The sequence below is a fragment of the Scomber scombrus genome, chromosome 4 (assembly GCF_963691925.1).
Source record: "Scomber scombrus chromosome 4, fScoSco1.1, whole genome shotgun sequence".
Taxonomy (NCBI): domain Eukaryota; kingdom Metazoa; phylum Chordata; class Actinopteri; order Scombriformes; family Scombridae; genus Scomber; species Scomber scombrus.
In genome coordinates, this window is record NC_084973.1 from 1,798,700 (window position 1) to 1,811,262 (window position 12,563).

Below are 12,563 nucleotides of genomic sequence, written 5' to 3' on the forward strand. Positions count from 1 at the left end.
TCACTTTAATGCATGCATCAGTGTTTTGTAGCATTTTCAAAAAGCACTATTTCAACCACTCCAAAACTGTTGTGTTACATGAATGACTTGTGTGTCACTCTTGTCACTTTGCCCTGGTTTGGTGAAACACTTACCCCATTCATAGCGATGACTGTCCTTTGCCAGTCTTTATTTTGCAATGTCTGTGAATCCAACTGGGGGGGGAAAATAACAGAAGAGTAATTGTTAAGTTCTTCTAAACCAGACTCATTTCAAAAGGTTGTTTCATTTTTAATCCACTTGTTCCAGGAAGCAGTTTTTCTTCATATTAACTTACATAAACATAAACTCAACATGGCCAGGTAGTGTTACCTCATGTCAGGGATCTACTTCAGTCATCTGACTGATACCAGACTGCCAGCCTTTATCTGCACTGATCAGGCAACGAGTAACGTGATAACATATTCCCACTGCTACAGTAAGCACTGTGCCTGTCCAACATGGCAGATGTTCTTTCACCCAAGAAACCACCAAATCTCATTCAGATAATCCTTTGTTCAGTGAAAACCAATTTTCTTACGTAATACTTTCTTTTCGCCCCCAATCGAGAAGATAAAAAAGAATCACGTGCAGTTAAATGCTGGAGTCTGAAATCTCAAACGGGACAAATCCAAACAGAAATACAACAGGGTAGAGCTCAAAAAGGGTTTTAAACGTCTCAGAGGGACGAAAGAGAGGAAAAAGTTTGTCCTCGCGTGACATCCTTAACAGAAATACCCCGAACAGATCTATCCACAACCAACTTTCTACGTCTTTACCTTTGGTTTGAGCAGGCTGCCGCGGACTCTGTCCCACAGGCGGGCTCCTGTACTCAGGGCTTTCCTGGGAGTAGCGTCTCCTTCTTCCTCCAGACCGCTGTTGGCCTGATCCACACTTTCCTCATTGGGATTACTCTCACTCATCCTTTCTCACATGAGCCTCTCTCAGCTACAAGATGTCACTTTTACCGACTGACAGCAACGAGACAAAGAAAGTGCAAAGCGTTGCTGCTCAGGAGATACCACTACTTCCTAAACCAGTCTACTAACAACAGCAGCAAGTCCATATCCTCTGAACACACAACCATTGATGACAATCTTGAGGATCTCACGGCTGAACCTTCACGAAACCTTCTGAGTCATCCCCTCGTTTCAGCATAATCGGACTCCCAATCTGCTCATACCGGTGGGATTCAGAACGAGAGAACAAAGCCAAGCAGCCTGCCAATCACGCTGCCTGGCTGTTGTTCTACTTCCCAGATGGATTTGGGGGATTAACTCCTGAGAATCCCCTCCTACCCTCATTATCAACATGCTCACGCCTGACGCTGCTTGCCACGGGGATTGCTGGCTGGCAACTTAGCATCTCAGGTAGCCTAAACAGGATCCCTCGAGGGAGAATTACTGATTAGCACTAGTGACCAGGATCAACAGAAGTAGCTTTCTCTTCTCTATATCTGAAACATTATTTAGTATTCCTAATGAAAGCCTTCTTTACCCTCTAATTCTCAGGTATTTAAAATGCTAATACAGGGTTGTTTTGTATCCTGAGGTTTTTTTACCCCAATAATTATGAATCTTATAGCTCAAGTCACCTCAAATAATACTCTTTATATTATTTTCCCATAAACCCCAAGCTCTTTCAGTCAGTTTGAAGTAAAAACACTCTCTGTAGACACCAACAACGCAGCCTAACCTGACATCACAGGTCATGAAAATGCCTTAAGGGCCTGATCCTATCCCTGAGCTGTTTTCTGAACAACACTACACTATCACACTGAGGATGCCGACACCCACATGCTCCTTTCCCTCTTAGACTCTGCAGTGTTTTGACCCACCTGTCCAGCAGGGAAATCCCTTCACTGGCTGATCAAAGGGCGCTTTGTGTCTCTCTCCCGCTGCCACACTCTGGAGTGGTGCCCACTGCTACATTTGGTCAACCCAAAGTCTAATCCTCCCTCTGTCACAACACTATCAGGGGGTCAAGCTGGAGTGACCCACCGGTAACCTCATGGCTCATTTATTGTTCAGCAGTGAAAAGTGGTCCCACGGGGCAGGATTAACCAAAAAAGAAAATAAAGGGGTCCTGTGGTCAGCGGTGCAGATAAGTCACCACTGTAGAGCCACTGGAATCAATAGAGGGAGTTCACTTCACATAGGCCACAATGTTTTTTTCTTAGAAATACCAGCTGAACCATAAAAGGGGTCATGTTAAGTCCGTAAATATTGATTTTTATTATCTTTTTGTGATGGTGCCTCATGGGACACAGTATGATTTACAACAGGTCCAGTGTTCTCCAGGAAATTGGGCACATATTTAGAGCCAGAATGTTGAAAAAGTCCGTTTATTTGACTTTTTTGAGCGTGACATTAAAAGGAACACTGGATGGCATTTAGGGAAATATGCTTATTCACTAGAGTTTGATGAAAAGATTGATACCACTATATCCCAAAATGTCTAACTATGCCTTTACAGCCCAGTCAATTTTCGTCTGATTTTACTAATCACATGATTTGCTGAATGAAGGCTTTTGACTCAAACTTGTGTGCTTCATTTTGTCAGTACCTTTATCTGTCCTTTGGCCATGATCTTGTCAGTCATCTCTCCATCTTCTTTGCTCTGCTTGGGTTTGATGCAACACTTCTCATAGCAGAGCAACCTCAGAGTTTGAGAGCCCTCCAGTTCAATCTCAAACTCCTAGCATGGAAACAGAGCAGAGGCATGTTACTGTATGTTTAAGCTCAGAGCACAACATTTGCACTCCTGGGAACAGTTTCCCTAACATCTTTGGCCTTTTTACAAGACTGCTCGGATTCAATTTCCAGGGGGGGGGGGAATAGTCCTTTATTGAACTTCTTAAAGACACACACACACTGTGGATACTGTGAGCCGTGGACAGCATGTTAATTACTCAGTCTCTCCACTCAGAGCTGCACCCTCACCTCGTTCCAGTTGGGCTCTGTAGAGTCTCTGTACACACGTGTTTTGGCTTTGTTGACAAAGTAGCCGTAAGAATCCACCTCCAGAGAGCAGTAAAGGTCTGATGGGCACAAACATAAGTGGTTGAGTAACAGGTGAATCACACATCAGCACATCAATCTTCTGGTTGAGACATTTTGAGATATGTACTGTAATAAAGCGACTGTCTGCCACCACTTTTCTCTTTGGTGTCATTGCTGCTATGCTGTGACCGTCTCATTAAATTAACAAATAACAGGAGTAGCTGAAAGCTGCCAGGGATTATTGTTTGTTATAAAGATTAAAAAGTGGAGTGTACTCAGGCAGTGATTTGAGAAGCCAAAGACATATTTGAGGCGGCTTGTACACGGTGTTCCTGACTAATCCCACTTGTTCCCCTGCAGCTGCCCTCCCAGCTGACAGCCGCAGGGAGAGAGAGAGAGAGAGAGAGAGAGAGGGAGAGAGAGAGAGAGGGAGAGAGAGTGGGGCAGGCACAGTAGAGCATGATGTGCCACCACATGCGACCTCTCGAGTTATCTGAAGTATGATTTCTAGTCAAAAAGAAGAGTAGGAGCCGCTCACTCATGCTTTGTTTGAGTCCCGACGCAGAGTGGACGATGACGTTCAGGAAGCCGTACAAACCAGAAGATTCATCGTCTGTGGAGTTCAGATTATAAAAAGTTGATGAAAAAAACTGCATTTTTATTAAATTCTTAAATATACAATAAAGCATGAACCTTACCTTCTTTATTCATGGTCATTGGGATAGTGTGAACAGTCTGGAGCTTCACACATGAGTTAGTGAGCATCTGCAGCTCCAGAGAGGTCAGAGAGAAGCTTTTAAAACCTGCAGGAAACAATCGAGGTAAATGCAAGTCACACACACAAAATGACATTACAGCTTTTATAATAATCCTACCATCGTATCTTATAACAGCACAAAGGAAACTCACACTTCTTCTGCTGCTCTCGAATGATCTCTCTCCACTCAGCACGCTCATAGTCAGAGGAGATTAGAAATGTGAAACCCTGAAACACATTAAGAGACATTTGATTCGATTTTGGGCACGTGCTGTAATTCCACACTTTTGACAGCAGAGGGCAGCAGAAACCTAAATGAGTAGTGCTTCTCATGACAAACTCTCAAACGGTACAATCTGTCACCCATATAAACACTTTTGACTCACCTTGCCGTTTCTGTTGGCCACTCTGAACGCCATGCTGGGCGACATGAGAAGCAGCAGAGACTCCTGCTCTGATAACTTCTTCCTCAGTCGCTCAATCACCTTGGATCCTTTGGTAGTTCTCTAAAAGACAAGCAGTTACAGGGTTAATGCTGTCTGCGCTATCCTGTGATCACGTGCGCTCATTTTTAGGGTTCCTCATTTATATTTTAGTTTGTGTTCAGGCTCTAGCAGAATAACACATCACCTTGGATCTAATATATAATCTAATATATGTTAAATATTGTTATGTTTTCCTCGTATCTTGTGTCTCTTCACCTTCTCTCTTTGGATCTCGTTCTTGATCTGGGAGATTTTGATCTTCATGGCGTCGATCTCCTCGTCCTGCACCAGAGGGATGGGGGTGGACTCGCAGTCCTCGAGGGTTTGGAAGGTCAGGTCAGCTAGCGGGATGTACCACTTACAGTCATATTGTTGGCCTTTCCTATTGGAGGACGAGACGCCACACAACAAAAGAGAATGTTTGTTTTGTTTTCTAATTTCCTTTACCAGATATTTGTCATGATGTCCTGCTGTTTAGCCATAATGGTTTCAGTGGAACAACAGTGGCTAGATTAACCACAAGCCTGGAAACACTTCTAAAAAAAATCAATAGAGATATAAAAGAACTCTAGTTGTTCACATTGGAAAAAAACACAAATCTACATGAAGCAAAGCAGAGTTTATGTTAACTAAATGTCTGCTTGGGTGGAGTGACTTTACATTCCCCTAACAGCACAGAACAGCGCAGCACAGTGAGGTGAACCATTTTCCAGGTCACACGCCTGCATCTCTAACGTCCGTCCTGCTGGAGGCCGACCCTCACTCACCCCGCGGCCTGCTTCTTCAGTTTGGTACAGAGCAGCAGGTCTGTGAAGAGGAAGACGTGACGTAGTTTCCTGGAACCTTCCACCAGCTCCACCATGAAGCGATCCCTCAGAAGCTGACGGTTCTGCCGACGGGAAACGAGAAAGTAACGTCACGGCGAGATCAAATAATGTCGCTGTAGACTAAGAAGTGCTAAAAATGATGTAGTAACATTTATACGGATGCTTAAAATAACTGTTTCAAATGAATCATGATTTTTGTAATTACAGATTGTGGTTTCAGGATAAATGCTTTCCACTCTCGTAGAGGAAGTGAAGAAAATAAACCAGTTAATCATTTATCATGTGACTGAAACAGATCAATGGCCGTATACATTATGTTCCTTTAACTACCGGCCGAGTACATTTTCAGCCTCTGGTGATATGAGTTTTGTCTGTAATGGATCTTCATCAACAGATGCGATAACAGACGCATCTCCCTCTGCTTCGTTGACCTCTGTGTGGAATCTGTTTACAATGACGCTGCCCATGTGAGACTTTGCCACGCCGTGCTGACCACGGGAGGACAAAAACAAGGAAATCCCTGCAGCGTGGTTTCCCTCTGCTGCTTTCTACGCACACCGCTTTGGCGTTGATTGGTGACGAGCGTGTTTGCGGGGACACTCTAAACATGCCCAGTTTCAAAAAAAGCAACATGACCACAAACTGCTCAATAATCCAATGGGGAAAAAAAAAACCCAGAGAGCTGTCAACTGCACCCACTGACACTGGAAACTGCTCCTGGTTTTTTTTTTTTTTTTTAAATGCGCTGTAATGAGACGTTAAGCAGCGAGGCATGCACGAGAGGTGCAGCTAAACAAACTGGTAGCTTTAAATGCTTGTAGTAATTACAGGCTTTAGTGGTGCAAAACATCAACAATGGGTGCAAATTTAGTCGAGAGCCGATCACGTACAATAAAACAACAATCTCGTATTTTCAAGTGATTGTCGTGCGTTGGTTATCTGTCAATCTGGCTGTGGGATTTCAGACTTCCTAGATAATATACAGAAGAATGTTCTCAAGAACTTTCTTTGATTTAATAACCCACCCTGGTGGGCAGGACCAGTTCCCAGAAAAAACAGAGGAAGTTCTCAGTCAGGTCAACTGAATCAGAGCCCTGAGATGCGTGCTATTGCGGGGGGGGGGAGAGGATAGAGGGGGTCAGGAAGCACGGGTAAGTCAGTACACACCCAGTGCAAAAGGCTGGTTAGACAGCCAGCTGATAAGGCGAGCTGCAGGTCATTTCTGGGAAGCAGAGTTGACACCGCGGCAGGGAAGGATGGGAGTGAGCGCAGAAGTAATCGACTAGTTTTCCTGGTTTGCGACACGGAGCGCCTTTCCTCCAGTGTTTGGAACGCTTTGTCACAAGCTTCCTCTACGCTTCACTTCCTTTCCCGACTACTGCAGACAGGCTGAGATGACTCAGCAGCAACCTGACTCATACTCCTGTTTTATTGCAGATTCCAGACACCTAGTGCTCTGAGCTTTTTACTGTCAACAGTCAAAACATGACGGAAACTACCAGAGAAGATATAATCCTGAATCTCACTGCTGTCTGAGAGAGAAGGTGCTCAAAAATACCTTCAGTCTGCGTTCATTTTTGTGACAAAATGTAAACCTTAAGTATATATAATGACAGGTCCTGTCAATCAAGAACTTAAGTTACACATTACCTCACAACAACTCCCTGTTTAATTTTTAGCCATATTAGTCATGTAGCTCTATGTATGGCAATGTCGGTCTGTCAGTTGGTCCACCACTTTAGTCCTGAGTAAAATTGTCATAAAAGTGAAACCTACTGATTTTTGGTGATTGGTGACTTTTACTCTACTCTACTACTGGACTGGTGGACAATTTTGAAAAAGACATTCATGTTGTCTAGACAATGAATCCTAATCCTTGACTTTTCCTCTCATTCTGCCATGAAGCCAGAAAACAAGTGCAATTCTCCTAAAAGCTGGCCATGTAACAAAACCACATTGTGCCCGAGAGTTACTACAGCCAAGCGCCAAAACCTCTGGAAGAAAGTGAAGCCAAATATATAAAAAAGCATATAAAAGCAGGAACGGCAGTCACTGTGGTGGTGTTAGGCCTCTCTGTTTGTGCCACCAAACCATTCAAACCACTGAATTTCTTTTTGGCAAAGGGAACAAGTTCACCACAAAGAGAACAAGTTGTACTTCTCTTCTGAAGCCATTGGTGCACCCAAAATAATGAGTACAGCAACATGGGCTTTATTCAATGTAACTCAACTGTCACAACATCAATCTAGTGTTTCATATCAACTTTTATGTCTTACTGTGAGGACTTATAAAGAAAAAAAAATGCACTAGCTGGCAGTGTGGGAAGTTTATTTACTGATGCTCTATATCCCTGAGCACATTTTGAATATCATCTGAAAGAATTGGAGTAATCAAGCCGGGGTCACAAAGTTATCCGTGACCCGGAGGCGATGCAGTGACTCAGCCTGCCACACTGACCTCTCCTTTCTTAACTGTCATGGACTGCCTGCGTGGAGTGATCTCTTCATTAATACTGGACAGGAAGTTCTGGGAGATGCGCAGGGCGTCCTGTAACAGTGGATAGTCTGGGTGGCAGGAGGGCGTGTGCTTCAGTAGGTCCTTAAATAGAAAAAATGATGACAAATTGAATCCCCGATGAAAACTCCATCTCCATGCAGACAAGACGAGAGGCTCCACGTTATTATCAGGCGGATCGACTTACATGCAGAACGAGTGTGCTGCGCGTCACTCTGTCCACGGGTTTGTAGAGAAGAGCTGTGGAGGAGGAAAGAGTCAGATCAGCAGGCCTAGTCACAGCTCAACTACTTATAGAAATATTGATTAATGCGGAGGCTGGCCATTCATTTCACTCAGTACTCACTTTCCAGTGAATTTTTTGCCGCCTGGTCTTTGCAGTCCTTTGTGCTTTTGACTTTGAGATTCTGGCAGGAAGATAACACAAGAGGGAACGGTGAGAGAAAAAAATACCCTAATTAAATCTAAGCTACTGCCCCACAGTGCAATTAAAACAATCAGCGCTGCTGTAATGAGCTGCGCGGCTCTGTGTGCTGTGAAGACTGATGAAACTGCACTGTCATCACTTGTCCCGGGCAGCTGTGCAACATCAAACACTCGCCTGCTGCCGTCCCGCTGTGCGTAGCGTGATTACATACCTCAGATATCTCTGCAAACTGTGCGTTTGCCTGGCAGCACTTGTCTGCCGTCTCCACAGCAACCTTATAGTTATCCACGAAGGCCCGGTACACTCCGAGCTGGCTGGCCTACAGGGCGGGAGCAGAATACGGATTAGATATCTTCTATAACAGAAACTAGATTTTAGTACAAGATTGCCACTGGGTACGTTGTTGTGTAGCTCAGACATGACTTGCAATAATAATGATACAGAAAAACGAATTCATGCAACTGAATGTGATTCAGTATTTGCTCACGTGTTTACACATGAACCTGTGTATGTACTCTTTGTGTTTTTCATCTTTTAACAACAGCAAACACTTAGGTAGCTCTTATTCAGCGACCTCCTATGGAGCGTTTTGTTCTCCTTTACAGCCTGTCATGTGGTGAAGTGAGGCTTTTATCTGGCCGGGACATGACTCCAGGCCGTCTACTCACATGTGCGCCGCAAGATTCACTGAGCATTATTAACAGCCAAACACTCCCACCTTTTTCCTCTGAAAGTCTCCCCTCTTTAAAAAATCATTAATGATCAAGGGATGACATTTCAGGAGTGCTATAATTAGTTTCTGAAAGTTACTGACTTGATGAATAGTGGTCCATTTGATCAAAAACCCAACCTACAATTTAATGCAGCGAAGTTCGATTTGATCTTCTTATTCAAAGGAGTATTTAATTCAACTGAAGGAATAGACATTGCTTAGCTATGACTAAAAGCTGCTTTACAGATATGCTGAAAAGGGATGAACGGTGTAATTTAACACTCATACTGCAGTTAAACATGTGTTTTGACTCACCGTCAAACAACTGTTGCAACATTTCACTAGTATCAGCCCATCAGATACTTTGTTTCTGTTATTGCTCTCATACCTCCTTGTTTACTTTGTCAGCTGACCTACTAAGCTCAGGTTAGACTATAAGAAGTGGAAAAACAGGTTCTTGCTAATTATGTTAGAAACACGACTTGACATGCTTTCCTCCAGCATGACTTCTCGAATTAATTCATCCATTTAAAAAAAAAACACTTAAAGTGATCAGAAAGTAATTTTCTGAGGCACGATTGATTATATTTGTATTAATGTCATTATCAATAAAAAGCTTTCCCACCACTTTCCCACATATGCATCTAATGCTGTACAAAACCTAAATTAATATCAGCGTACCAGTTTCTGGAAGAGGTCGCCAACGCACTGCTGGTGGCTCCATTCCTGGACTCTGGGCAGCAGAGCATCATAGAAGTCCTTGTGGATCTCGTGGAGCTCTGGCACCTTGAAGAAGATTGTTTCTATCTGTTGGATGGTCAGCATCGGTTGGGAGGTTGTGGCTGCGGCCCTCAAAGGCTTCATGGGCTTCACAAACAATGACAGTAGCAAATATTTACTGCCTGAAAACTCATCTTCAGAATTAAAATCAATTGTAACAAAACTACAGAAAGTCATTATCTTTGCAGAAAAGATTTATTCACAAACTACATAACAAGGGTAAAATTACAGTTATTTAGAATGTTTGAGATCTGCTGAAACAAGCTAAACTGCACTGGAATTTTTTTTTTTTTTCAGTATTTGTTTGTACATGTAACAAGCCTAACTCTCACTGAGCAGTGGCGACTGGGACCACAAGTAGCAATTACAGGATAAAGCTAAATGCTAAATGGTAGTAAGAGTGGCTCTGGCAGAGAGGAGCCACGAAGTAATTGAAGTGACTCAGTAACGTCAGTAACTTACATAGCAATATCTCTCAAAAGTTAGCTAACGTTAGCTAACATTTGCTAATATAAGCTACTGAGCGGAGTGTTTTAAAATTGAGCATTGATATATTTTCTCACATATGAACTCAACTTTTTATTTATAAGAGGAATAATTGTTATGTCTTGTTTCAAAAAGTATGTATTACTAATGAATTCAATTTCTCATTTGTAAGACAATATCTGTCGAGTTAGACAACGTTAGCTAACATTCGCTTACATTAGCTTACATTAGCTAACATAAACTGTTAAGTGACTGTGGCTGTAAAACCCTAGGTGTTTTAAAGTGAGTATGGATATATTTTCTTACATATTAAACCCAACTTTTCATTTGTAAGAGGAGCAATTATTATTTCTTGTTTGAAAAAGTCACATACAGCAGTCTCACTTGGTACAGAGTCTAGTTGTAGCAGTTGCTAAAATGACGCTTGATTTAGGTATTGTCGCGATGTATTGCTAATGAATTCAATTTCTCATTTGTAAGACAATATCTGTCGAGTTTGATAACGTTAGCTAACATTCGCTTACATTAGCTAACATAAACTGTTAAGTGACTGTGGCTGTAAAACCCTAGGTGTTTTAAAGTGAGTATGGATATATTTTCTTACATATTAAACCCAACTTTTCATTTGTAAGAGGAGCAATTATTATTTCTTGTTTGAAAAAGTCATATACAGCAATCTCACTTGGTACAGAGTCTAGTTGTAGCAGTTGCTAAAATGACGCTTGATTTAGGTATTGTCGTGATGTATTACTAATGAATTCAATTTCTCATTTGTAAGACAATATCTGTCGAGTTTGATAACATTGGCTAACATTCGCTTACATTAGCTTACATTAGCTAACATAAACTATTAAGTGACTGTGGCTGCAAAACCCTAGGTGTTTTAAAGTGAGTATGGATATATTTTCTTACATATTAAACCCAACTTTTCATTTGTAATAGGAGCAATTATTATTTCTTGTTTGAAAAAGTCATATACAGCAATCTCACTTGGTACAGAGTCTAGTTGTAGCAGTTGCTAAAATGACGCTTGATTTAGGTATTGTCGCGATGTATTGCTAATGAATTCAATTTCTCATTTGTAAGACAATATCTGTCGAGTTTGATAACGTTAGCTAACATTCGCTTACATTAGCTTACATTAGCTAACATAAACTATTAAGTGACTGTGGCTGTAAAACCCTAGGTGTTTTAAAGCGAGTATGGATATATTTTCTTACATATTAAACCCAACTTTTCATTTGTAAGAGGAGCAATTATTATTTCTTGTTTGAAAAAGTCCTATACAGCAGTTTCACTTGATAAAGAGTCTAGTTGTAGGAGTAGCAGTTGCTGAATTACACGTGTCATGTATTGCTAATTAATTTCTCATTAGTAACAGGAAGAATGTGTTGAGTTATATATAGTATGGCTTTAAAAGGGAACATACAGAAACAGCAGTTCAAAGAAAATCAAACTGAAAAGGTTAGCTGTATCAGCTGTCAGTGTTGTGAGCTAATTTCAAAACCTCAGCGTCTTTTTTTGGTGTATGCTGAGGTTTGTGTTGAGTTATAAATTGTACACATACGATCAAAAGTGCCTCCAGGTGGCTGAGGTAGGTCTCCTCGCTGGCCAGGATTCCTGACAGAACCCATTTTCTCATCTCCAGCCCCTTTTCCTGATCCAGCTCCACCTGGTACAAAGACGACGGAGAGAGAAAAACAGTTGGCAAACATAAAGAGAAGACGTCCACGGAGAAACCCGGGCTCATGTTGATAGGCATGTGAGCTAGTAAATGAGTTTGATGTTTAATAAATCGCCCCCACACACCTCTGCAAACCCCCGGCTACAGATATTGTTGTTGTGGGATAAAGGACAGACCAGATTTGATTAAACTCGGTAGGAGTTGAAGATTCCAAGGGGCCTAGTCCATAGACTCCTAGCATCTTAAGGAAGACAAATGTGTTTCTAGGCCAAGGGGTTGTTATTCCATGCAGGTCAAAGACATCAGTCATCCTGATGCGGGCTATCATGTCAGTAAGAAGACTACGCCAAGCTCTGCCATTATATTAGCTAGATCAAAAAAAACAACATGTATGCTGAGTGAGCCCCTCCACCCTCTACTATAGTTTAGACTTTGAAGATCACCAAGTGTACACATCAGAGAGTAAGAATACCACAGATAGGACATAACAGAGCAAAGATGGGGGAGGGGAGCTGGGTCTCTTTTTAACATCTGCTTGGCCACAGTGTGTTTGCTGAGTATATATATATATGGTCTATTTCAGCAACGCCCTGCTTCATACTGAAAAGCACTCCCATCTGGGTGCTGTACGGTGCACTCTGTGTATTTCATTGTTGGCCATTGGATGCTTCAGCTGTTTCAAAGCCTGAAGGGCATTTTTTTCTTATTTGCTCTCTGCCTACTCACATTTGATTTCCCAGGAGAGTTAAGACCATCAAGAGTCTAGTCAAATATCAGCCTCTTTAAAAGTTCTGGCATTTGACGTGGCATGATTTAGTGACACAGGGAACTGGTATTACAATATTAATCCTGAAAATATTGTGTAATAACT

The 12,563-nt window shown here is 42.0% G+C and overlaps 1 protein-coding gene across 2 annotated transcripts in view; it reads right to left on the reverse strand.

The window, feature by feature from the left end:
* si:dkey-91m11.5 (PH_BCR_vertebrate and RhoGAP_Bcr domain-containing protein) overlaps window positions 1-12,563 on the reverse strand; it is a 31,646-nt gene that overhangs the window by 3,276 nt on the left and 15,807 nt on the right. For both annotated transcript variants that reach the window (XM_062418286.1, XM_062418287.1), the window contains 15 exons: window positions 11,576-11,680; window positions 9,424-9,609; window positions 8,242-8,349; window positions 7,950-8,010; window positions 7,791-7,843; window positions 7,547-7,687; window positions 5,030-5,151; window positions 4,479-4,644; window positions 4,164-4,283; window positions 3,930-4,005; window positions 3,719-3,823; window positions 3,559-3,633; window positions 2,961-3,058; window positions 2,584-2,715; window positions 135-194 (listed from right to left, as the gene is read on the reverse strand). In XM_062418286.1, the coding sequence (XP_062274270.1) occupies window positions 135-194; window positions 2,584-2,715; window positions 2,961-3,058; window positions 3,559-3,633; window positions 3,719-3,823; window positions 3,930-4,005; window positions 4,164-4,283; window positions 4,479-4,644; window positions 5,030-5,151; window positions 7,547-7,687; window positions 7,791-7,843; window positions 7,950-8,010; window positions 8,242-8,349; window positions 9,424-9,609; window positions 11,576-11,680 (1,608 nt within the window). The remainder of the gene's footprint in view (window positions 1-134; window positions 195-2,583; window positions 2,716-2,960; window positions 3,059-3,558; window positions 3,634-3,718; window positions 3,824-3,929; window positions 4,006-4,163; window positions 4,284-4,478; window positions 4,645-5,029; window positions 5,152-7,546; window positions 7,688-7,790; window positions 7,844-7,949; window positions 8,011-8,241; window positions 8,350-9,423; window positions 9,610-11,575; window positions 11,681-12,563) is intronic.